The 27,614-nt window shown below is 38.2% G+C and overlaps 2 protein-coding genes across 6 annotated transcripts in view; one reads left to right on the plus strand and one right to left on the minus strand.

Annotated features, from left to right (window-relative positions):
• Window positions 1-647: 647 nt before the first annotated feature.
• DBF4 (DBF4 zinc finger) lies at window positions 648-24,753 on the minus strand. Of its 5 annotated transcripts, XM_036328283.1 has the most exons (13): window positions 24,478-24,745; window positions 21,541-21,713; window positions 16,327-16,506; window positions 14,964-15,014; window positions 14,429-14,498; window positions 14,207-14,283; window positions 9,178-9,214; window positions 8,357-8,402; window positions 5,690-5,818; window positions 5,135-5,249; window positions 2,843-2,967; window positions 1,467-1,774; window positions 648-1,277 (listed from the first exon to the last, which is right to left on the minus strand). In XM_036328283.1, the coding sequence occupies exons 1-13, from the start codon at window positions 24,521-24,523 to the stop codon at window positions 802-804; spliced, it is 1,833 nt and encodes a 610-aa protein (XP_036184176.1). In that variant the 5' UTR covers window positions 24,524-24,745; the 3' UTR covers window positions 648-801. The 5 variants fall into 5 exon arrangements, with proteins under 5 accessions (XP_036184176.1, XP_036184175.1, XP_036184174.1 ...); XM_036328282.1 differs by having other exon boundaries at window positions 648-1,774; window positions 8,357-8,399; window positions 24,478-24,753; XM_036328281.1 differs by having other exon boundaries at window positions 648-1,774; window positions 24,478-24,747.
• SLC25A40 (solute carrier family 25 member 40) overlaps window positions 17,173-27,614 on the plus strand; it is a 46,556-nt gene continuing 36,114 nt past the window's right edge. The window contains exon 1 of the mRNA XM_036328291.1: window positions 17,173-17,183. The gene's annotated coding sequence lies outside the window, so the exon portion shown is untranslated. The remainder of the gene's footprint in view (window positions 17,184-27,614) is intronic.

Below are 27,614 nucleotides of genomic sequence, written 5' to 3' on the forward strand. Positions count from 1 at the left end.
TATCATGGGACTCTATTTTTTGTTTTTAATATATTTTTATTGTTTCAGAGAGGGATAGAAACATCAATGATGAAAATCATTGATGGGCTGCCTCTTGCACGCCCCCTATTGGGGATCAAGCCCCCAACCTGGGCATGTGCCCTTGATCGGAATCGAACCTGGGACTCTTCAGTCTGCAGGATGACACTCTATCAACTGAGCCAAACCAGCTAGGGCCATTGGACTCTATTTTAATAAACAATAGATAAAACCAGAATATCTGCTAAATTTACAATGTTAAATATTTAAAATATTTTTTTTTTTTATTGATTTCAGAGAGGAAGGGAGGGAAACATCAATGATGAGAGAATACTTGGTTGGCTGCCTCTTGCACACCCCCTATTGGGGATCGAGCCATAACCTGGGCATGTTCCCCGACAGGGAATCAAACTGTGACCTCCTGGTTCATAGGCAGACACTCAACCACTGAGCCATTGCAACCAGGCAATAATGCTAAATTTTTATATTCTCGAGATTTCACTTGACACTAGTTTTCAGTGTCATAAAGCACTTATTCATATTCTTATGAAACAATTATGAACAGAGTATATAAAAATGAGTCACAAATTTACCCTACAATTTTTCTATAATAAGTATTCAATTCTGTATAAAAATGTAAATATTACCTTTATTGTTAACATTTACATTTGGTTCTGTAAACAAAGTTGGCAAAAAAAAAACACAACCACCTAAGAATTTCTATACATATTTATAAAAATTTCAGTATGATTTTTATCCCTTTTAAATTTATTTTTTTAAAATCTAAAAGCCAGTAAATGTAGAATTTGAAGGGAAAGAGGAAAACAGTGATGAAAGATTTGAATCATCCTCCCTCCAAATATCAAAACCATCACATATTCCACCATTTTCGGTGTAGCTTGTGAAACCGAAAAATTCTGATGTCTCTTCACTAGTCTGAAATAAGTCTAGTAGAGATTGTGAACTACAAATTCTGTTTTCCTCTTGTGTAATAAGACATTCAGTTCTTTTCTTATCTAAATCCACATTTGGTTCCAGATTTTCTTTTTTATTTCTTCGTAATAATATTTTCACTTTCCGACAGATTTTACCAGAAGGTAAGCTATCCATATTCTTGATGTCACATTCATTGGGTTCCCCAAGACAACTTCGGGATGGAGTGTTTGCCTGAATAGTTCGGTGCTCCTGTGAACTGTTCACTGCCGACAGACCATAATCATGACATATTAAATGAAGGTCCTTTTCCTTCAGATCCTTTGCTGGAAAAAGCACAACATCTGATTTTTGTTTTGGTTGAGATGCACTATTATCTATATTGAAATTAGAAACTTGTATAGATGTCTGTAGCCTACACAGACAATGATCTGTTCTTATTTCTTCCAAGTTGTTTTCATTTATAATTAATTTATGTTTAGAAATATCAAGAATGCATCCCTGTCCATTTTTACCTGGAAATAGATGTGTAAAATTTTGTTTTATGTCATTTTCAGCTGGATTTAACGTGGAATATTGATTTGTTTTCTCAACAAGTCCTCTCAATTCATCTGAAGGGCTAGAGATGTGCTCTGAAATAAACACAAGCTCCTCTTCAGGTTGCTGGGTTTCTTTATATAGAAAACTCCGCTTGATCACCTGTACGTTATTTTCCCTGAAGTCTTTCTGAGAAATAGGTTGCAATTCTAGCTTTTCTTTTGGTTCAAACTTTTTCAGGATATTTGCAGTAATAGGAGAAAGGGATCCAACGCTGTATTTTAATCTTTTTAGAAAAAAAGAAAAAGAATTGCCAAAAAAAAATATTTCTTAGTAGTTAAACATTAAATTAGTAAAAATCTTTTAAAACTATTTACGAAACTTATTTAACTTAGGCAATATTACAAAAATACAGAAATATTAGCATTCAGACAAATTTAGATGTTTTTAAAGTAATAAACTTCTACAGATATAACTGAAAACTCTAGAGTACCCTCTTCCAATCCACACTCTTCCCTTCCAGCATCTTGAATGTGGTGTTTAAAACTCTTTCAACCATATAAATCAAACAAGATGATAGTAGAGAGATTTGGGTCACTTTCATTATTCTGAAAAACTTCTTAACTTCTATGTTGTGATGTACATTAATTTTGTCTTTTCAATTTAGTTAGCAATGTGGAATGAGCAATTATTGGGAAACCTAAGGCAGAAACACATACAGTAAGTCCTCGGGTTACATCAGAGATCCCTTCCTACAGCACAACGTAACGCAATTTTCACCGTAAGTCGGAACCCACCTACATCAGCACCTACGTCACTCACATGGAGCACAGACACAGCAGTAATGAAGTGAAACAGTAAAAAAAATTTAAAAGAAAGATAACAATTCCTGACCTTTATTTGTGGTAAATAAATAATAAAAAACATAAAGCACATATGAACATATGTTGAAATGACAGAACTTTTTTTTTAATAAATAAATGGGATATGGCGACGTAACCACGAAACGACGTACATTGAGTCTGACGTAACCCGAGGACTGTCTGTATTAAACTGGGTATTCCTTAATCAATTAGGTTGTTATCTGTACAAGCTGAGTCTTATGGTTCACAAAGCCTAAAATATTTACTACTTTTAAAAAACCCTCCTCTAGACTATAATGTTAAAATGAGGACCTTAAAAGTAATCTAAAATAAACACTTTTGGAAGTAAAGAGGAGAGAGGAAAGAAGTAATCAATCCTTAACCATATTGACATTCTCAAAATATATATTCCATCTAAGAATAGGAAACTTTGGATTTATTTTTAGTTTAAGAAAATAGTTTAAAATTTAAAACTTAGGTGGATAAATTACCTTTTCTTTTCAGGCATGTCCCTTTCATGTTCCACAAATTCAAAAACTAACTTAGATACAATGTTATCAACAACTTGATAGTGATTACTCTGTGCAAAATTTCTGTGTTGCTCAGTTAAGAGATGCTGAAACAAAACAAAAAAGCATATAAATTATAAAATTATATTTTTAAATCAACAGATACCTTTTTTTTGTTCAGGTTTTCTAACATTTACATGTCCCTAAAATTAAGTTTCTAATAATTACTCCAAAGTAATACCTTTTACTAGAACTTCGTAGGATGACAGAAGTAAACGTTAACTTTTGAGAAACCACCAAAACTACAGTTGACTCTTGAACACAGAGGTTAAGGGGTGCCGACTCCCTCACAGTCAAAAATCCATGTATAACTACACCAGTTGTCTCTCTGCATCTCCCCCACCCCAGATACCAAAATCCGAGATGCTCAAGTTTCCTAACTATGTAAAACAGCATAGATCAATGCATACAGTCAACCCTCAGCATCCACAAACTCCCAATTTCGGATCAAAAACAGTACAGGTATTTCTTTAAAAAAATAAAATAAAATAATCCATATTTCAGTGGAACCATGCAGTTCAAACCCGTTTGCTCAAGGGTCAACCTTACTTTGCTTTTCAGTCTTCCATTTTTCAATAAAAAAAATCAAATACTAATTTGTGGTTTCAATGTAACTGAAAACAAATGAACTATATCAGAAATCCGAAGATAAAGATGGAGAGAAAAAAAATAACTTTTACAGTGCTCTAATACTTTGAGAACACTTTTCCCTTTACTACTTTATTTTAGCCTTATACAATTACCATTAAATAAGATAGGGCTTATAAAATATCCAGTGAATAAAATGTTATAATTAATACACAAGAATCCAAAACAAGAAGCTATAAGGTAGATTGAACACACAAATGAAATACAATGAATGCTGTCAGGTATAAAAATAATCTTTAAAAAGGAACACATTGAGAATAGGCAGATGATTCCATTATCCAGTGCTTATAATGGAGAATAGAGAGAAGTAACTATTAATTTTAAGAGTGGTCAAGAACAAACATAAATTAATTCAGTGTATTGGAATAAAACTCACAGGAAACAAAGTTCCTTTTCAATAGGTGGAATCACCAGGCTAATTCTATTTGTTTGATTGCTAATCAGGGAGTTCTATCCAAAAGCCTATACCAAGATGATCATAGAAGAACCTCTATCTCAGTGGTTCTCAACCTTCCTAATGCCACGACCCTTTAATGCAGTTCCTCTTGTTGTGGTGACCCCCAACCATAAAATTATTTTCGTTGCTACTTCATAACTGCAGTTTTGCTACTGTTATGAATCGTAATGTAAATATCTGATATGCAGGATGTATTTTCATTGTTACAAATTGAACATAATTAAAGCCATAGTGATTAATCACAAAAACAATATGTAATTATATATGTGTTTTCTGAATTACAAGTTGTAATAGTTCCCATCTTTAACTTTCTCTTTATCCCACATATCCTTCCAACTATTCCATTTCTTTCTGCTACTTCAAAGAATTGTCTTCATTTTATTCTCATCCTCCCATTAGTAAATCACCTGCCCATTTATTAATTGCTTAAGCCTGCGATATTATAGTCACCCATGACTCATCTCTCTTACTCCCAACATCCAATCCACTGACAAATCCCCTTGGCCTCACTTTTGAATTACATCCACAATCTGACCATGACTCCTGACTTCTACTTAGTCTAGGTCTCCATCATCTGTTCTTTGGTCCCAACAACCAGTTTAATTTAGCACTTTTGCATTGTTTATTTCAATATCTACAGGTCTTACTGTTCCCTCACTTCTCTCAGGCCTCTAACTCAAATATTACCTTATCAGTCAGGTATTCCTTATCTAATCTATGTAAATAGCAAAATCACCATTCCTGCTTTATATTTTCTCACAGTACTGACCTAAATATTCTCTCTATACATTCTTTATTCTTTTATTCTAGTTACCTATCTCCCCTCCCCCTCCAAAAAATGTAATCTTTATAAGGGCAGGGAATTGGTCTTTGTTCAATACTTGCTCAGAGTAGTGATTCTTACATAACAGATGCACAATAAATATTTGTTGAATAAATGAGTAAAAATGATTTTTCAATATATATTTCCCCACTTTGGGTTCTTAAAATTTCAGATAATTCTATCAAAAAGAAATATATACTATTTAATAATTTAATGTTATAACCACAATCAGATATCTATTCATAGCTTTAAAAATATCAAACCCCAAACATAAAATCATGCATACAGTTTCGAGATCTTCATATTTTTGCAAGCAACATTCACAATATCCTTTTTTTTTCTTTTCTTTCAATTGGAGTTGAGTTGGGATTCCATCACATTTATCGCCATCCATTTGGATTCTGATAGAAATATATGATAAAAGGATTAACTGCTGAACATAAGGAATAATACAAATCAAACAGAATCTGCCGTAATCTGCACAGAGTTTTCTATCAACAAATACTTGTAACGTTTTTCTTTTTAAACAATTGAGAAGCAAACTAAGAACATAATGATGATTCTTGAGCATATTTCAGATCACTTAAGAAAAACAACACATTTTAATTATTTGCAATTTCAATTCCTCTTCCCCCCATCTATCTAGTTTCTAAATGTGAGACACTTAAAAGAAATTCAGACTTAAAATCTATCCAAGTGGCAATAAAAATATATGGGGTGGGGGGACCATAAGAGCGAACGAACACACACACACACACACACACACACACACACACACACGGCATTAATTATTTTCATGTTTGTTTAAGTGGATAAAAAGTTACTTAAAGGTTAAACCAACCTTAGTTTAACCTGAGTTTGCTTTTGGATGTTAGATGGCTTATCTATATCAAATGGACTGGAAGGCTTCTGAATAGAGTAATTTATATAAGGCATATTGGTCAGTTGAAGATAAAATGGTCTATAAAGTCTAAAAGAATAAAAAGAAAAATACATGAACATTTTTATGGTTAAAGAAAACACATTTGATGTTTTATATTTTAAAATCATGTAATTCATCTGGAATCTGAAATAAACAACAGAAATCAGTTAGACTTCCCTTCCCAATTCTAGACCCATTTTTTTTAACACATTAAAAACAAGCTTAACTGTGGTAAAATACGCGTAACAAAATTTACTTACTACCTTAACCATTTTTAAGTGTACAGTTCCATCGCATTAAGTACATTCACAATGTTTTGTAACCATGAACACTATCCATCTCCAGACCCTTTGCATCTTGCAAAACGGATTTTATACCCATGAAACAATAACTCCCCATTCTTTTCCCCACCAGCCAGACAACTACTATTCTACTTCCTGTCAGTATGAATTTAATGACTCTAGGTACCTCATTAGATGGAATCATGCAGTGTTTTTTTTTCTTATTTCACTTTGCATAATGTTCTCACAGTTCTTCCACGTTGTAGCAGTGTCAGAGTTTCATTCCTTTTTAAGGTTGAATAATATTCCATTGTCTGCATATACATTATCCATTCATTTTGGCTATAGTGAATAATGCTATGAACATATATGTATGTGCATATATCTCTTCAAGACCCTGCTTTCTATTACTTTGGATATATACCCAGAAGTGGAATTGCTGGATATGGTATTTCTAATTATTTTGAAGAACTTCCATACTGGTTTTCCATAGCGGATGCAAAATTTTCCAATCCTGCCAACAATGCTCAACACTTATCTTCTGTTTTGTTTGTTTATAATAGCTAACCTAAAAGATATGAGGTATACTGTAGTGTAATGATTTGCATTTCTCTGATAAACAGCAATGCTGAACATCTTTTCATATGCCTATTGGTAACTTGTATATCTTTGGGGAAATGTCAAATCCTTTGTCCATTTTTAGGTCATTTGATTATCTGTTGTTGACTTTTTTATTTTAATCCTCACCTGAGGATATTTTTCCATTGATTTTTAGAGAGTGGGAGGGAGGAGGAGAGACAGAGAGAAACGATGTGAGAGAGACACATCCATTGGTTGCCTCCTGCACACATCCCAGGGAAATCGAGCCTGCAATGGAGATAGGTGCCCTTGAACGGAATTGAACCTTCAGTCCTCAGGCCTACACTAAATCCACTGAGCCAAACCGCCTAGGGCTTGACTTCTTTATATCAATGCCTTATTAAACATATGATTTGCAAATATCTTCTCCCATTCCATGGGTTCCCCTTTTCACTTTGTTGTAGCCTTTGGTGCACAGAAATTTATAATTTTGATGTAGTGCAATTTTATTTTTTTTAATCTTTTATTGCTTGTGTTTTTGGTCTTATATCCAAGAAATCACTGCCAAATCCAATGTCATAAAGCTTTCCCCTAGTGTTTTTTTCCAGGAGTTTTACAGTTTTGGGTTTTTAAGCCATTTTGAGTTTTGAAAACAAACAATGTCCTTTCCCCACTAAATGATCTTGACATCCTTGTCAACATGTGAAGATTTAGTTCTAGGCTCTTTATTCTATCCCACTGGTCTATATATCTGCCTTTTTTTCAGCACCAAACTATTTTGATGACTGTAGTTTTGTACTAAGTTTTGAAATCAGGAAGTACAGATCTCCAACTTTGTTCTTTTCAAGACTGCTTTGGGTGTTCAGGGTCCTGTGAAATTCCATATGAATTTTAGGATAGATTTTTCCCTTTCTGTTAAAAAAGTCATTGGGATTCTGACAGGGAATGCACTGGATCTGTAGATCACTTTGGGTACCACTGATATCTTAACAATATGAAGTGTTCACATTCATGAACATGGAATATCATTTATTGATGTCTTCTCCAGGCCTAATTTTGAATTGCAGCCCCGCCCCCCATAATACATTTCATAAACAGAAGCATTCAACACACATTAATCACCTCAGTGAGTACCCGAGAGAATTAATTACACATCTAAATGAGTAATTAACCACACATGTCTGAATAACTGGAAAGTCAAGGTAAAGAAATATGATTCCTCCATGCCAACTTAATTCGCTCACACCTTAATTTTCATTAATATTATCCTATAATATATGAGAGTGAGTTTAGAAAAACTACCACATAAAATGTTAAGACTCAGCCATGGCCAGGTAAGTTCAGCTGGTTAGAGCATCGTCCTGATACACCAAGGTTGTGGGTCTGATCACATATAAGAAATCAACCAATAAATTCCTAAGTGGAACAACAAATACATGTTTCTCTCACAAGCTCTCTCTAAAATAAAAAAGTTAGACTCAGATTTGTATTTCCAAATAGCAACTAATAATTTCTTTTTAACAAATGTAGAAGCAATTATTAAGTAGTTGTTATAAATCATATGGTACTGTATTTACCCAGATAATGGTTATTTGAAACTAGAGGCCCGGTGCATGAAAATTCATGCACTGGAGGGGGGGAGTCCCTCAGCCCAGCCTGCCCCTTCTTACAGTCTAGGAGCCCTCAGGGATGGGAGGCGACCGGCAGATTGAACTTAGATACTTACTGGCTCATATCTTCCACCTTTAGAAAAGGCTTTTTGAGTCTACCTGCTTGAAAACATATTAAAACATGGTATTAGATATTACAAATCCATGATTTAAAACAAACAAACAAAAAACTACTCTGGCTAAAAAACAAAACAAAACACACAACACACACAAAAAAATCACCAACTATGTACCCATTATCCATTTCATTTCAATTAGTTCTAATCTCAGGCGAGTTATTTTACAATGTCAATCCATTTCAAAATAACAGAAGCTCCGTCTATATTCTGAGATTCTGAAACTAAATGCCGCGCCCCGCCCCCCACCATAGACCTACGAGTAGAGTTCAGGAGGCTCAAGAGGTTCAACAGGAAAAAAAACAAATTCAACTTTTATTTTTACTAACTTCTAACTGAAATTTGACATTTCCTCAAATTATTCATATAAGTATTACCAGTGCTGGGAATTTTGATACAAATCAAAACAGGTATTTTCCTATCATATTAATTACTACAGATATCTCAAAGCATCATTTATGTTCATCACTTTAAAATTACAGTAATCAGAATCAGTTTTAGAGCTTGACTTTAATGTGTAATTAAAGCATGTATATTATTTTTCATTAAAAATTCTGTTAACTCAATCCAGTATTATTTTCTTAGTAAACTAATAATTAAAAAAATGTATTTTTTAAACAGATTGCTACATGGGTACAGGTTCTTAAAAAGACTAGGAACTACTGAGTAAGTCATCTGAAGTTATTTACATGATTTTTAAGAAAATTATGTTCTGTTTTCTATAGCAAACCAAACACATTTAAGTATATCAAAATACTTACTTCTTGTTTTCTGTATGCCAACACCTACTCTTTTCCCCTAAAAAAAAAAAAATTTGATAGTGAAAATACTGGGTTTGATAGTATAGTGAAAATTGCAATTACCCTTAAATTATTTTTTTAAAACCATATAGGAAAAGAACAATATAAAAGAAAAAAAAAATCATTATAGTCTATCAATTCCAGTCAAGCTGGAATACATCCAATCCCATTGATTATAACCAAAAACTGAACAAAATACAATAAGCAACTACCTGCAGACTGAAAAGTACACAGAAGCAAGAATATTGTTGAAGGAAGTAAAAACTTAGAGAGAGGCTACCTTTAGGGGGTAAGTTTCCCATCCCCCCCTCTTTCTCTTGCAATTTTGCCTTAAGGACGAACCAACCTATAGTCACGGAGTTGGTGGGAAGAGTGAAGCCAGTGATTACCTCTCCTATGCAAACCCCATCTTTCTAGCTAGAAAGAACCTGGAAAGAGGCTCCTGCAATCCAAAGATTACAAAGAGAATCACTGTATTATGTTCTTTTTGATTTCTCCCACCTTTTTGCCCTTTGGGTGGGCCCCAGTTATGAAATTGCAATTGTAAAAGTACCACAAGCAAATGAAATTGAGAAACCATGAGTTTCTGACTAGAGAAACTATAAAAAGGGTTACTTCATACTGGAGAGTGAAGGGGAAACCACAGATAATAGCAAGCTGGAGAAGGGGATCCCTAATTCCCTGTATAAATCCACATAAAAACCGGGGTTAACTCTAAGCTGCATATTCTAAGGACAGATACAAAGCAAGAGCTTTGAAAATTGGAACTATAAGATTCAAACTACACTGCCCAAGTCTTGGGCTAATCTATAAGTGATGCATATGCAGAACAAACAGAAAGCTCCATACAAGTCTTTGAAAACAGAAACCGAGATTAGACCTGCCATCTAATTTGAGACAGAACTGATAGTCTGAACCAAATTTGATGACTGCCTGCAGCAGCAACAAAAATCAACTTTCTTTAAAGTATTATCATAGATCTGGAGCTTATACAACATTTACAATGTCTAATACGCATTCAAAAACTATTTGATAACAGTTTATTCTTATACTGGAGGCCCGGTGCACGAAATTCATGCATGGGTGTGTGTGTCCTTCAACCCTCTCCAATCTGGAACCCCTCGAAGGATGTCCGAATGCCGTTTAGGCCCAATCCTACCGGAACAGGGCCTAAGTGGGCAGTCGGACATCCCTCTCACAACCCAGGACTGCTGGCTCCCAACCGCTCGCCTGCCTGCCAGCCTGATAATCCCCTAATCACTCCCCTGGCAGCCTGATCGAAGCCTAACTGCTCCCCTGCTGGTCCGATTGCCCCCAATTACCCTCCCCTGCAGGCCTGATACCTCCCAACTGCCCTCCCCTGCTGGCCTGATTGCCCACAACTGCCCTCCCCTGCCGGCCATCTTGTGTGTTGGAGTGATGGTCAATTTGCATATTACCTCTTTATCAGATAAGATTATTTATTAATTATTGTATTATTTTTCCATACAAACAATCATAAACCTACTTCTGAACACCCAGTATAATAAAAAGATCCATTCACCAAGAAGACATAAAAACATTAGATGTGTACACACTTAACAATGCTCAGGACAAAGAATAAGTCATTAAGGTAAAATTTAAAATATTTTCAATTAAACAAAGATGAAAACAGGACATGTCAGCAACAGAAACTCTCATTCATTACTGGTGGGAATGCAAAATGGGATAGCCATTTTGGAAGACAGTTTGACAGTTTCTTATAATACTAAACACACTCTTACCATATGATCCAGCAACCATGCACCTTAGTATTTATTCAAATGAGCCGAAAATACAAAAACCTTCACATGGATATTTATATCCTTAATCTATATCCATAACTGGCAAACCTGGAAGCAACCAAGATGTCTTTTGGAAGGTGAATGGATAAACCATGGCATATCCAGACAATGGAATTTTCAACTATAAAAACAAATGAGCTACCAAGTCATGAAGACAGGAACTTTTAAATGCCTAACACTAAGTGAAGAAGCCAATCTAAAAGGCTATATATATACTGTGATTCCAACTGTATGACATTCTGTAAAAGGTGAAATTATGGAAACAGTACAAAGATCAGTAGTTGCCAGAACTAAGTAGGAAGGGAGGGGTGAATAGATGGAGTGTGGAGGATTTTTAGGGCATTGAAATTATATTTTAGGGTACTGTATGGTAGACATGTCACTATACATTTGTCTAAACTGAAAGGCAAAAGTGAACCCTAACGTAAACTACGGACTCTGAGTGATGATGACTTAATATAGGTTCATCAATTAGTACTACTCTGTTGTAGATTATTGATAGTAGTAGATGTTGTGCGTACACTGAAAACAAGGGGTATAAGGGAATATCTGTATCTTCTACTCAATTTTACTGTGAACCTAAAGAAGCTCTAAAAAATAAAGTCTAGCTCTGGTTGATGTGGCTTCAGTTAGTTGGAGTATCATCCTATACACCAAAGGGTCACAGGTTTGATTCCCAGTTGGGGCATACACCTAGGTTTTGGGTTTGGTCTCAGTTGGGACATGTATGAGAGGCAGTTTCTCTCTTACATCAATGCTTTGCTCCCTCTCTCTCCCCTACCTTCCCCTTCCCCTCTCTCTAAAATCTGGAAACATATCCTCGGGTGAGGATAAAATAAATAAAGTCTATATATTTTTAAAAATCTAATATAAAATGTTTGGGATGAAGCTAAGGCAGAGCTTAAAGGGAATTTACAGTAAAGGTGGTTCTTTAAAAAGGAGAAATAAAATAAAACTAGCCAGGCTGACCAAGAAAAGAAAAAAAGGCATACGATAATGATATTAGGAATGAAAGAGGAGACATCATTACAGACCCTATAGACATTAAAGGCTTAATAAAGGAATATTACAAACACTTTTGCCATCAATTTGACAGTTTTAACAATATGTACAAGTCCTTTGAAAAACACAAACTACCAAAGTACACTCAAAAATAAATAAACAACCCAAGGTTCCTCTGTCTAATAAAGACATTGAATTCATATTTGAAAATGTCCAACATAGAAAATTTCACACCCCAATAATGTTACTGGTAAATTCTACCAAACATTTAAAAAGTAAAACCGATTCTACAAAAACTTGTCTAGAAAATAGAAGAGAAATACATTCTAGCACTTTATAAGCACAGCATTATCTTGACATTGAAATCAAAGACATTGAAAGAAAAAGATGACCAATATTTCTCAGGCAAATATATGCAAAAAATCCTCCAAAAAAAACACCCAAAACATGTTTCTGGTTAACTGGAAGGGGGGGGGGGGGGTACCTCAAAGCACTTTAAATAAATTAGTGGAGCAAATACATTTATCCAACTTTAAAAATTAACGAGAGTATTTGTGAGAATATAATTAATGTGTTAAAATTTGTGGTATGTCTAAGTTTATAGCTGTCCATTTAAGGCCCATAAATGCACCTTCATTGAAAAGTTTTACGTTTTAGTACTTGGCAAACCAAAATTATTCCAGAAACATTTTTTTTTCTCATTCAAAAAACAAACAAAAAAACCTGCCAGAAGTGGAATCAAGTTGACCAATTAATCACACATCCTGGATTATAGAGATATTTGGTATTTTTATCATTTTTGTTTGGAGAGAAAAGTAAGATATTTTTCACACCCATGTAAAACAGTGGACTGGGAGCATATGGGAAGGAAGCCAATTGACTGCCCATCTCTCCCTTCCTCTTTCTCTAAAATCAGTAAAAACATATCCTTGGATGAGAATTAAAAAAAACCAGCTTTTAACTTTTTTTCCTAGTACCTGGCACACAATAGACACTGAGTATTTGTTGAATACTAAATGAACAATGGAGGTTACATGTGTAATCAACACCTAGCATTTAAAGATAAGACAAATCTGAACCCTCATAAAGTTTATATTGGATTTAAGGCACTGAAACCTGTTAATAAGTATCTTTTAAATCTTCCGCTCTTCATCTATTACTACTTTTAAGCAGGCTTTCAACCTTTTGCCTGATTACAGACATATCATCCCAGAATACTCAATATGTGTGTGTATTCAGAATCCATAAATGTCCTTTTGAGTTTAAATTTCCATCTACTTTTATGTTCAATCCAAATAATTTGCAAAGTGCAGTAGCATATTTAGCATATTTCAATAAAGGAATATCCACCCATCATTTTGCAAAAATCTGGGAATAGTCATTTGGAAATTTTTTTTACTTGTAAATGAGACAACCAAACAAATAAAATATTAGCAATTTTATTTAAATACTAAGTAAATTATTTGTTCCTTTCTGAACTGTTTATATTTTATATAAATTAAAATTTATTAAAAATGTGAAGTCACAAAGACTTTATGAATCATTGTATATAGCATGCATATATGGGTACTCATGATGTAAAATATTTCTTAATGAAAATTGTGTTCAAAGAGTTCAAAGGCCAATGTCCAACTGCTAGTCTTGCCAGCAAATATTCTTTACTGGCAATCAGATCTTTCCAAAATGCCTATCCAATCAGTTCCTCTGTTAATAATTTCGCAATAAATTTCCAAACCCTTCAAGAAAAAATCTACTCCTTTATATAGTGTACAAACTCCTCTATACTTTTATGTGAACCCGCTAATTTTTCCAGCTTCATTTCTTGTCATTCTCTTGCTCTAAGAGTCAATATGTATTACAATACAGAAAATTTGCAAAAACATGCCATCCTAGTTATGACTTATGTCTTTACATACATTCTTCTATAAAATTTATCTTCCTTTTAGATCATATTCATTTAAGGATTGAGTGAAGAGAAGCAGACCACAAAAGAATGGTCTGACAGATAGACCCTATAACAGAACTATGAATACAGTATCCAAGTTTACCTTAGGATATTCTGGCAATAATATATTCTACTTGGCAAAAAAAATCCAGATATATAAACAAAAACCAAACTTGATCACTTTCTTTAATTAACTTAAAAAGAAAGGAAAATAACATACCAAATCTCTTATAGCAGTGCTTGATTTCTTGAGTAAACACAATTCCTTTTTCTTTTGTTCAATGTAGTATCTTATGTCTTTATTAGAAGAAAGAAGGGTTTAAGATTAGCATTTTACCTTTGGAGTTAACAGGTATTTCTTGCAATCAGAATTTTCACTATGTAAAGTTTGGAACCAAGGGAAAGAAATATATAAGAAAGAAAAGAAGGATAAAATCCTTACCATCAATATGAATAATTTTTACTCCCCACGATAAGGCATTTGACAATATACTATTTGAAGGAATAAAATCCTGTAAAAACAAACAAATAAAATCAAAACAAAACAGTCTGATAGTTTTTCTAAGAAATTGCTATTTTAAATGAGCTGAATTTAAAAATTATTTGAAACAATGTCGCTGAACACTCTATAGTTACAACAGCAATGATAACACCAGTTTTTTCAAACCTGCTTAATACATTCCCATATTCTTGACAATTACTACACAATACAGCCTTACAGTTATTAGTTTCAAGAAATTATTCCATTTAAAAATACCAGCAGCTTCAGAAATCTTTAGTAATACTTTAAAAGACCACACGATGGAGATGTTTCTTCATGAAAGTGGATTCTGTTCTTTGTAAAACAAGATACATGCTGATATTTAGGCTTTTCCCATGAAAACAAGGAAAGATTTGAAGAACATCTATCTCTATTTTCTACTTGAGTTTTTAATAACAGAATATACACTGTTTTTAAAGTTACTACTTATACTTACATGATCCTTGATAGCTTTTTCAGCTAATAATTTTCCTCTGCTCAAACACACCTATAAAAAGACCAGAGAACAATCAGAAATAAAAGGTTTGTGCCTCATTGAAAAAGGGAAAAAGCTAAACTGAATTGAATGTTGTCGAGACCCAAGGTCAGTTCTTTAGTAAATTCTATTTAACATGAAAAATAAAATAGCTAGGTTCCTCTGAAACCGTCTAAAATTCAGTAAGTTTACATTTTAGTTTTCCATTAAACTAAAGATGTAACTGTATATATTGTTTTATATGGTATTTCACTTTTTAAACAAAGCACCAGAAAAGCAGTTGAAATGCTGAGTTACAATTAATTTGGAACTAGTCACTGGTGTATAATCTCATTCCTCCAAAAAGCATGAACTAAAAAGATATATTAGGCTTCCTTGTTCTCCTCTGTCTTTGACTTTTTTCTATGTATTTGTCTTTTTTTATCAAGTGATATTTCTTATGTAACTCATTTCTTCTATTCCCTGCCCCAATTTTTCTTTCTTCGCAAGTGGCTACAGTCGATAAGTTGAGATTTTAAAATGATAATTACATTTCAATCTAAAAATAAGATGAACATTTTAGTTTTTAATCTCTTCCCTTTTCCACATCAAATTAAATCAGTTTAATTTATTCTTCACTGTATCTTCCAACTTATTGACAAAGGAGTATGATGTCAACAAATCTAGAATAGGGGTTGGCAAACTTCTACACATTTTAGGCTCTCCTGGCTTTGTAGTCTTTCCCAGCTATCCAGTTCTGACTTTATTCATTTACATATTAACTGGTTGCAGGAAAGCAGTAAACAATCAGTCAATAAGTAAACACATGGGTATTATTGCTATGTTCCAATAAAACTTTGTGAACAAAATTTAAATTTCATTTCAATTCCACTTGTCACAAAATATTTTGATTTTCTCCCTATTTGAAAATGTAAAACCATGCTTTGGCTTGAAAGCTATAAAAAACAGGTGATGGGCTGGATTTGGCCAGTGGCCATAGTTTGCTAAGCCCTGCTCTAAAACAAACAAAATATTTCCATTTCTTCTTTAAACAATGACCCACTGTTACTTCTAAGTTATAAATTACTCTAAAAAATAAAGTCATACCATCATATCTAAATGCAAAGGTCTATTTTAGGAAGCAGAGTATAACTATACAAGCACTACTGGGGAAAAAAAAATCATCTTTCTGTCAGACAGCAGCCCTATTAATGACTGGAAAGCTACACATAATGTAGACATTGTTCTACCTAAGCAAACTCTGAGGCCAGCCTGCTCTTAAAAATCATAAGATCCTCAGGCTGTAGCCTTTACGAGCGACTCAAAACACATTTAAGAGACTTACTGAATCTGGAGACTTAAATGAACTTCCATCATGGCTGGGATGAGGTGAAGTGGTTTCTGCAGTATATGCAGATTCTGGACTTGGTACAGGAGAAATCTGTCCAAAGGTTTGGGCAAATTTAGCTTCCTTTTTATTTGAAATAAGATAACTGATATCTTTGCTGAGAAATTCTTCAACTCGCTAAAGGAAAACAAAGTATTTTTAAGTGAGTCATATAAATCAGGCTTTTATATGTTAAGCCAGCTTTTTACACCCTTACCCTTAAGAGTGTAAGATGGTTTGTTTAAAGAGAATTTCCCTACTAAAATGCTTGAAAATCATTACTTAAATGTCTGAATTTAAAAACACATGTACCAAGCTCAGTATTATTGACAATCATTCCCATCCAAAGGCAGGAAAATTGAAATAAGTGAAAACAAATACTAAAGACTTCTAAAATATTTTAAACAGCTATACCTAAATTCTACAGGATCTCACAATATAAATAGGAAAATTTAAAAAATGAAGCAAAGTATGTATTAGATGAATTAATTTCATGTAAGCATTAAGCAGAATGTCCGGCTAAGGCCAGCAGTCCCCTTGGATAAATGCAAATCACTACTTCCTTCCCCCACAGAATGTCTCTCATTCTGTGGGTTTTCATTAACCAGTATATAAAATAAGTATTCACTTTTATTAATTCCAGGGATTATAAACTCAAATGCCTACAAGGGCCAGCAGAAATATAAAGGAATATTTTCATTTTCATTAATACGTGGCCCTCACACTGCCAGAGTTTCCAATTTTTCAAGAGCTCAATCTCCTACATGCTTCTAAAAATTGTGATAAAAATGACATAAAAGTTTAACCATTTTCAGGTGTATGATACAGTAGTACTAAGTACATTCATCATGTTGTGCAATCATCACCACGACCCATTTGCAGAACTTTTTCATCATTCCACCTGATGCTGTATACATTAAACCAAACTTCCCATTCTCCTTAGCCCTTTTTAATCGCTATTCTACTTTGTTTCTATGGATTTGACTATTCTATATACCACATATTAAGTGGACTCCTGTATTTGTCCTTTTGTTTGGCTTATTTCGCTTAGCACAATGTTTCCAAGGTTCATCCACATTGTAGCATGGGTAGGAATTTCATTCCTTTTCAAGGTTGAATGATATTCCATTGTATGTAAATACCACATTTTGTTTATCCATTTATCTGCTGATATTTGGGCTGTTTCCTCCTTTTGGCTATTGTGAATAATGCTGCTAGGAACAGGGTCTTCAAGACCCTGCTTTTAATCCTTTTAGAAATATACACAGAAATAGAATTGCTTGATCATATAGTAATTTTATTTTTAATTGAGGAGCCTTCATGCTATTTAGCATAGCAGTTGCATTAATTTATAATCCCACCAACAGTGCACAGGAATCCAGTTTCCCCACATCCTTATTAACATTTATTTTCTTATAGTGACCATCCTAATGGATGTGAGATGGTATCACATGTAGTTTTGATTTGTATTTCCCTAATGATTAGTGATGTTGAGTATCTTTTCATGTGTTTATTCACTATTTGAAGATCTTTGGAGAAAAGTCGAATTATCCAAATTCTTTGCTCATTTTAAAATCAGGTTGTTGATTTGTAATCTTTATACATTCTGGATACTAGTCTCTTATTAGATATGTGATTTGCAAATTTTTTTTCTCTCATTCTGTGGGTTGTCTTTTCACCTTCATAATGCTCTTTGATGAAAAAACCTTTTCATTTCTATAAAGTCCAATGTATCTGCTTTTTTTGTTTGCCTGTGCTTTCGGTGTCATATCCTAGGAACCAACACCAAACCCAATGCCATCAAGATTTTTCCTTATACATTCTTCTAAGAGTTTTAGAAGAATGTATTTTGATCTATTTTTAATTAATTTTAGCATATGATACACAGTAATGGTATAACTTCATTCTTTTGCATGTGGATATCTAGTTTTCCTAGCATCAGTTGTTGAAAAGATTTCCCTTTCCCTACTGAATGATCTTGGCAACCTATATATGATGATTGATTTCTGGTCTCTCTATTACAATGGTCTACATGTCTGCCCTTATGCTAATACTACACTTTCTCTTGGTTTTCCATTTCCTATAGCTTGAGTTACAACTCTTTAGTAGCGAATAAAGTATCATTTATAATTTGGCCCCTAGATAACAGTCTCTTGCCATTTTCCTTATCTAAATCCCAAATTCAAGTAATCTATAATAATAAAAGCATAATATGCTAATTAGATGTCATTCTGGACAAAGCTGCTGCGGCAGGGGCTGAGGCAGAGGCGGTTAGGGGTGATCAGGCAGGCAGGCAGGCAAACACTTAGGGACGCTCAGGCAAAGTGGTTGGGGGCAATCAGGCAGGCAAGCGGTTAGGAGCCAGGATTGTGAGAGGATGCAGGCCCGGCTGAGGGACCCTTCGCCCGCCCCCCCCTCCTCCCCTGTGCACAAATTTTGTGCACCGGGCCTCTAGAGGTATAATATTAGCTGCTGCTCGAAAAAACCACACTGAAATTTGTTTGAATGTATTCTTTCCTCTAATGAAGTTTGTTCATTCTGGTATATTACCAGGCTTTCAAAACTCAGCTCAAACTCTCTCTCGTGTAATTTCTAAAGGCAGAACCAATCATTTCCATCTCTATATTCTAATGGCAATTTCTACATAGTTTCTGTTAAAGTATTCATAATACTATGCTGTTAATTATTTATTTAGGTGACTGATATTCCCATAGAATAAAAATTCCTATAGAACTAGACTACCTCTTAACTTATTTTTGCATCCCCAGCATCTAAAATAGTGCTGGCATATGGGAGACACTGGTGGAATAATTTCTGAATGAATTTCCACATCCAAATCATAATCATTTTTTCAAAGCAGAGTTCAAATTGTGTCTGTAAAATGGCTTGCAAGATTCTTCAGTTGGCTGCAATCTTCCCCTCTTCTTGACCTTCTATATTGTATTAAAATAATTGCACCCATACCATCTCTACCTAGCTGAGGGAAGATGGGCATAAGATTCATTTTAGACTGTAACAAAACACTTAATATACTATGCCCTGTACTGCTGACTTAGTTTTATCATGGTCTTCAATTTATTAGCAACTGCTATTTTCTTATGACTCAATGTCACAATAAACATCAAACAAGTAACTGTCTTCAAGTTCATGATATGGCCAGGTATCTGCCCTTATATCTTTCTTCTTCTCCAACTGCCCTATTTTAGTCCACAATGTTTAGACATAGACTTAAATGTGGCTGGTTCCATATCCTTTTTAGATGGTTTTGTAACAGTTACTTTCTCTGTCACAATTAAAGATATTTCCCCATTATGTCAGACTTCATTGCTGTGCTCTTTATGGTTGAATTTGTCAGAAGTGCACTCTCCAGAAAAATGGGGTATTTAGAGGTTTTCACTAAGACTAGAGAAAACAAATGCATAAAGTGGACAATTAAAGGACAAAGATGGTACTAATCTGAAGCAAGATTAATTATAAAAAAAAAAAAAAAGGCCTAAGTAATCCTAAAACACTAAATAAGCAAAGAATTTTAAGTAATATCTAATTCAACTAACTGGTACTTAAAGTTGAATCCTAAAACTCTTAAATTAGTGTCTAGAGGTCAAAGTTCCTTAATAATTCACTAGAGATCTTAACAGTCTTTTTTCAGTGGTAGAAGTAGTAATGTGCTAGGGACAGAAATAAGGACATCACTAAATTATTGGAAAGATAGTCTATGGAGAGATCAGAATTTGATAAAAACATTTTTTTTTCCTGAAAAGGAATTAAGGAATCAAGTTAATAAGTCTATATTATCAAATGCATAAATTAATTCAAAATTTCTTCCAAGTGCCTTAGGAACTGATGGGGAGGGGTGAGAGGAGAGAAAAAGGGGGACAGGGCAGCAGTCCCAGCACTAGCTACTATACTGCTGTTTTAGCTAGAGCAGTTCCCTTATTACTGGCTTTACACTTTGGACATCTGAATATGATTTCATCTGAAGTGTTCCATTGCTAAAAACACAAATCTAAAGTCACAGATTTAGATCAGAGGGGCTAATGGTAATTCATCACATATGAGAAAGCTGCAAAACTGTGTAAGATAGTTTTTTTGTAACCATTAATTGCTAGAGAAACAGAATTGTGCAGCAGCATCGGAATCAGAGGTTAATTCAACACCAGGCCAGTCATTTACCTTCTCCTGATCCTTAAATATATAATTTCTAAAATAAAGGGGTCTTTACTCAATGTCTAAGGTCCTCAAAAAATTAAGACACTCTTGATAGGTGGTCCGGTCAACTTGGTAGCAGGCCTATATAAAACATGACTTTTAGGAATATAATCATATGGTTATTATGATATAGGATACTATGACAAAATGTGTTCGATGTTTTAAGAAAATGAATAGCAAAAAAATAAAATAGCTTTTCAAGGATAGGTAAGTAAAACATCACAATAATAAATAATTTCAGTAAACTTGTTACTTGTGCTTCTGTAAATATCTACTCCTGGAAAGACAGGATCTGTTCAAGATGTTAACCTTAACAAATTCTAAGTGCAGCAGAGATCTTTTAAACAGGAAGAATTAGGAAATAAATTAATAAAATTTTAGACTTACTCGCTAAAATTTACCTAATATTAATTAACCTTAAGCCCAAGAAAATCTTAGAATTTTACCAAGTTTTCTAATTTCCTAATCATTTACTCAATGTATAGCATAGAAAAGAAGCAGGTTTTCCAAGTTCTTAATCCAAAATTCTGTTCCCTTAATGACATTCATTGTGCTGAGACTCATCACTCAAGAGCAATTTTACTTCTTAGGTTTTCCTTGTTCTGTAAATAACATTCTTTGTTTGCTAATCCAGACAAATTTCTGTAGCTCTGCAATAATCATAAGCAAGGAGTTCCTGGTACGGGGAAGACATCCAGCATTACAATGGAAAGACAATTAGCAGTTCCACCAGGACAAGTTCACACTTTGTGAACATTACACTAATTATTTAAACTAATAATCATAGAAAACTGAAAGTTTTACTAGGCTACAAAGGTTAAAACAGATAGTTTTCCATTAATGATATAAAAAGTTTGCACTTGGTACTAATGATGTTCTCCCAAATGACATTTTAAACGATTATATATTAAAAAGTACTAGCTACAAATTTTTCCTTTTTTCCAGTGTATAATTCTGACTTACCCCTCCTAGATCCTTAATGTCCTTTTGCAGTTTTTCAGAAATGGTGACAGATGGTAAGTCGATGTAAAATATCTTTCCCCAAAGTGGCTTACATTTGGATTTTTCTGGTTTGTTAAGAGTTTTCAGAGATTTCAAAGATGGTCTGTTCTTTTCATTTTTGAGTTGGATTCCACCTATTGTTTAAACATTTAGAATTAGAACTGCAGACAAAAAGAATTACGATGTTTTAAAAACAGTTTTGTACACACTAATCATATCACAGAGGGGAAAATCTTTATCCCACCCATTCAAGCCCTATTTCTTTGTGGTCCCACTTAAGACGATGGGAAAATACCCAGTACAGTTTAACCGAACCTGTATTGCAAAGCAAGGATTGTTTACAGCCCATATCTGAGTCTGAAGGAAATAAATATTCACGCGTTTATGTTTTATGTATGAAAGTAGGGAACCAGTACATAAAACCTTATTGAAAGATTTTCCTCCTCCTAAAATGCAAACTTCATGGGGTATTTACTCAACAAACTATTTCTGGAGCATTGCCTTTCTGCTGAACACTCAAAACAGGTACTTAAATGCTAAATGTTTGGCCCCATCAGTGCAGCTATGGGGCTCCAGTGCAGTGCGGCTATGGGGCTCCAGTGCGGTGCAGCTCTGGTGCTCCAGTGTGGCTAGGAGGCTCCAGTGCGGCTCTGGGCTCCAGTGCAGCTCTGGGCTCCAGTGTGGCTAGGAGGCTCCAGTGCGGCTCTGGTGCTCCAGTGTGGCTCTGGGCTCCAGTGCGGCTAGGAGGCTCCAGTGCAGCTCTGGTGCTCCAGTGCGGCTAGGAGGCTCCAGTGTGGCTATGGGCTCCAGTGTGGCTCTGGGCTCCAGTGCGGCTAGGAGGCTCCAGTGCAGCTCTGGTGCTCCAGTGCGGCTAGGAGGCTCCAGTGCGGCTCTGGGGCTCCAGTGCGGCTCTGGGGCTCCAGTGCGGCTCTGGGGCTCCAGTGCGGCTATGGGCTCCAGTGCGGCTATGGGCTCCAGTGCGGCTCTGGGCTCCAGTGCGGCTCTGGGGCTCCAGTGCGGCTCTGGGGCTCCAGTGCGGCTATGGGCTCCAGTGCGGCTATGGGGCTCCAGTGCGGCTATGGGCTCCAGTGCGGCTCTGGGCTCCAGTGCGGCTCTGGGGCTCCAGTGCGGCTATGGGCTCCAGTGCGGCTGGGGGCTCCAATGCGGTGCAGCTATGGTGCTCCAGTGCGGCTGGGGGACTCCAGTGCAGCTATGGGCTCCAGTGCGGCTATGGGCTCCAGTGCGGCTGGGGGCTCCAATGCGGTGCAGCTATGGTGCTCCAGTGCGGCTGGGGGACTCCAGTGCAGCTATGGGCTCCAGTGCGGCTATGGGCTCCAGTGCGGCTGGGGGCTCCAATGCGGTGCAGCTATGGTGCTCCAGTGCGGCTGGGGGGCTCCAGTGCAGCTATGGGCTCCAGTGCGGCTATGGGGCTCCAGTGCAGCTATGGGCTCCAGTGCGGCTATGGGGCTCCAGTGCGGCTATGGGCTCCAGTGCGGCTATGGGGCTCCAGTGCGGCTATGGGCTCCAGTGTGGCTATGGGCTCCAGTGCAGCTATGGGCTCCAGTGCGGCTATGGGGCTCCAGTGCAGCTATGGGCTCCAGTGCAGCTATGGGCTCCAGTGCGGCTATGGGGCTCCAGTGCAGCTATGGGCTCCAGTGCGGCTATGGGGCTCCAGTGCAGCTATGGGCTCCAGTGCGGCTATGGGGCTCCAGTGCAGCTATGGGCTCCAGTGCGGCTATGGGCTCCAGTGCGGCTATGGGGCTCCAGTGCGGCTATGGGCTCCAGTGCGGCTATGGGGCTCCAGTGCGGCTATGGGCTCCAGTGCGGCTATGGGCTCCAGTGCGGCTGGGGGCTCCAATGCGGTGCAGCTATGGTGCTCCAGTGCGGCTGGGGGGCTCCAGTGCAGCTATGGGCTCCAGTGCGGCTATGGGCTCCAGTGCGGCTGGGGGGCTCCAGTGCGGCTGGGGGGCTCCAGTGCGGCTATGGGCTCCAGTGCGGCTATGGGCTCCGGGCTGAGCGCGCCCAGGGGTCGCCAGGGGGGCTCCCGGCGGCCCGTGTGGGCTTCAAACAGGGTGGGGGCCCTGCATGGGGCAGGGATCCATGTTCCCATCTCTCACCCCCTCCCCTTTCGGCTGTCTCCGCTCCTCCCTATCCAAAGTCAATAAAAACACACTTTTATTAAAAAAAAAAAAAAAAAAAGTTAAACACATAGCAATGCAAGAACCCTGGCTCCACGAAGGACCTGGTCCTCAGAGATCCCGCACCGCGCGAGGTTTAGCTCATCGAGAGTCACCTCTCCGTGGAGAACTACATGAGGCCCCGAGTCACCATTCATCTCACTATTTCCAGGCCGCTTTCAAATTAACTTTCAGAACACAATCTGTTCGTAAGTTGGAGGTCACTAGCGAGTATAATATACACAGAGCAAGAAAGACTGAAAACGGAAGTTTGTTTATCTGTATGAAAACAGCGATGGTGGGTTTAAAGCACACATACTTATAGCTTCGTGAGGGAAGAACATAGAAGAATGGGACCAAGATCCCCCTCCCACTCCCTTCAATCAGGAAGCCCGCTTCTCCACCGAGGGTCGCGCCGCAGCCTCCGTCGGCGCCCCGGCGAGGCCCCGGGTGCGCGCACTGTTCTCGGGTTTTAAACACGGGCACCCCGGCATTTGGGGGCCGCGGTTAGGGGCGTGGAGAGCGCCAGGGCTGCGCCGAGATCCGTTCCCTTTTTGAGGCAAAACCCTGAACCAAGAAAACCTTCCGTTTAGGCCACAGAGAAGGACGCACACGCCAGGAAAGCAGCAGGGCCCCGAAGGGAGGACGCCACAAAGCATCCATGGTGGAAGCGGAGGGAGGAAACCATTAAAGGGACGCAGGCGGAGGGGGGGCTTCCTACCCTGGACATAGCCTTTGCTGTGGATCCTCATGGCTCCGGGGTTCATGGCAGCCGCCCGGCACCTACATGCTGGGTCCGGAGAGGGCGTCGCGCCGGGAGGCCGAGAAAACACGGTTCCCCGAGGCCCGGGGACCCGCCGGTCGCCTCCCCTTCCGCAGACCCGCACACCCGCGCTGGGGAGACACCAGGCCCGCTAGCCGGACTTCCGGGCCAGGGCCAGGCTCCAGGTTCAGAGGAAGACGGGCACAGGCACACAGCAGCGGCTGCGGCGGTTGAAGATTTGAAAACACGTCACGAAGCCGCGGCGCCCAGACGCGCGCCCCGCCTCCTCACGCCGCACGTCCCGACCCTCAAGCCCCGCCTCCTCGCGCCGCACGTCCCGCCCAAGCCCCGCCTCGTCATGCCGCAGGTCCCGCCCCAAGCCACGCCCCCTCGCCCCGCAAGCCACGCCTCCCAGAACCGCGGGCCCCGCCCCGCCCCTCCCCACCGCGATGCCCTCTGCCTCAGATCCGAGCTCGCCGACCCGCCGCCGGGCGTCCCTGCACCGTCCGGAGGAGGCTTGGTGGCTCCGTGTCTACCAGACGTAGGTGGATGCAGTTAGCGCCGGAGGCCGGCCCAGCCCTCCTCCAGCGGCCTTCTCGCCTCCTAGGGTTGCCGGGGTCGCCCGCCGTGCTGCCGCCTTCTCCCCCAGGTTTGCTTGTTTCTGACGGGTCGGCCGTCCTGTCGTCTGGAGGCGCGGCGGCTGCGGCTGAGCTGGGGCGGGGAGGCGGCGGCGGCCCCTGCTCAGCGCGCCTGGAGTCGCAGAGCGTGGGTTTCCCGCGATCGATCGCCGCAGACCCTGCGGGCCGGACGCAGGCCGCAGAGGGACTTGCTAGGTGCTGGCGGCGGCGGGCGTTGGAGGGAGGGTCGGGCCAGGAGGCCCCCGCCTGCAGCGCCCCACTTTCACTTGACCCCGTGTGCTGCTCTGGTTTGCACAGACCTGTCTCATGGTGGGGAAGTGTATGTCCCAGAGCGGAATTGGACATCTCAAATCTTGGGTTTTGGGTCTGGACTGGACACTTACCAGCTTGTGTAAGACTTTGGTTAAATCACCTAATCCCTTTGAGCCTCAGTTTTTTCACCTATAAAATGGGGATAATAATGGGATTATAATACGGGTTAAATTAAAATGTTTTGTAAAGTATTTCAGTTTTGTTTTGTAGATGGGAAAACGCTTCACAAAAAAAAAAAAATACTGGCTTGGGTATGTTTCCGCTTGTACACTCAAGGACGAAGAGTACCACTTTGCATTTCTTACCCCCTGGCCATGAGAGGCACTCATTGTTTAATGTTGATTTTTGACCTAATAGTTCAGAGAAGTTAGTGCTAATAAAACCGTTTCGAAAATAGGTACCTGAAAGCATAGACAAGGGTGGATTGGGATACCTCTAGGCCAAAATGGAGAATAAAAAGAGATGGTTCAGGTTTGATTAGAGAGGTTTGTTGTTGTTGTTTTTCGGATGGCTTTAAATCGAAGGGGCTGGGGAGACAGCCATGGAACTGTGTTTTTAGACAGTTGGTAATACTTGTCTGTAACTCAGGAAAGATGTCTGAGGGTGGGTGCGATAAAGAAAGGGAAGATTGATCGGTTTGAGGGACATCACACAGACCAGTCACTAGTTCTCAGTCATGGCAGAACGAGACCAATCAACAATTCTCAGCTGTGGGGGTTAGCAGATCTTGAGAGGCAGGAGGAGGTGTAGTTTGGACAAATATCCAACATTACTAGTAGCATTTCTATTTGGGAAAAACCTATTTTCAAAATGCAAACTACAGAGAGAGCAAGATTTTAATGTTTATAAAAAAACGTTGAAAGGTTGAGAAACACTAATATAGTGTGTAGTTACAGTCCTGGGAGGAAATGGAATTGCCTCGGGGGAGCTTGTGAAGTAAGAGAAGTAGTGATGAGCAGAGGGTGAGGAAACAGTGAGAGAGACGGAGAAAAGGCCACAGAGTTAGGAAGAGAACTGGGAACAAAACCGCTGTCAAAAGTCACAGAAGCCCAGCCGGTGTGGTTCAGTGGTTGGGTGTCAACCTATGGTTCCCTTCTGGGTCAGGGCACATGCCTAGGTTGCAGGCTTGATCCCCTGTGGAGGGTATGCGGGAGGCAGCCAATCAATGATTCTCTCTCATCATTGATGTTTCTATTTCTCCCTCTCCCTTTCTCTCTGAGGTCAATAAAATAGATAGATAGATAGATAGATAGATAGATAGATAGATAGATAGATAGATAGATATAGGTATTACATATATATTTAAAAGTCACAGAATTGAAAACATTGGGATTATGTAGGCTTCACTAACCATATGCCATATGGATTTGGGTAATTTTGAGTCTCAATTTTAATTTATGAAAAGGGATGATAAATACTTCTCAGATGCGATGATTAAATGAAACATTCTTATTAATGCAGTGCCTGGCACAGAGTGAGAGCACAGTAAGTGCTGTAATTGTGGTAAACTCCGCACCAGCCCCTCTATCCTCAAGAATTCAAAAACTCTTAGACTTGATTCATTCTGGTTGTTTAAGATGTCATTGGTTTCCTTAGTGAGAAATTCATTATATTGATAAGGTAAGTACTGTACTAGGTAATGGTAGGCTTGATGTGGAAACATATTGAGTGTACGTACTTTTGCAAAAAATCTGCCAGTGTAGGGAATTACAATGATAGGAAGGGAAGATTGGGTGTTTGGAAGGTTTGGGGGATATGGGAAGGATTTAAACATGTTTCTTTTGAAGAAAATTAAAAAATGAAGCCCATGTTTTGTTCTAGTGAAAGATGAATTACCTTCCTTATTTACTATAATGAGGAAGGACAGTAATCTCATTTTCCCTGTGCTTTTAGGCACACCCTTGCCTGCACTGCATGTGATAACGCCAAGCTATGAAAAGCAGAGTCTGTTTTACTAGATAGTGTTAGTAACTTTCTAATCTGTAACCCAAGATTAATTTTTAAAAAATTGTTATTGGAACTCAAATCTTTTAGTAGCCATAGGATGAAGGACTTGGTCCTCTATCTGTGTCCTGTTAAGTATAGAAACCTGCTCATATGTTGGTAAGAGAATAAGGCAGCGGTTCTCAACCTGTGGGTCGCGAC

Source organism: Myotis myotis, unplaced genomic scaffold (assembly GCF_014108235.1).
Source record: "Myotis myotis isolate mMyoMyo1 unplaced genomic scaffold, mMyoMyo1.p scaffold_m19_p_11, whole genome shotgun sequence".
Classification (NCBI taxonomy): Eukaryota; Metazoa; Chordata; class Mammalia; order Chiroptera; family Vespertilionidae; genus Myotis; species Myotis myotis.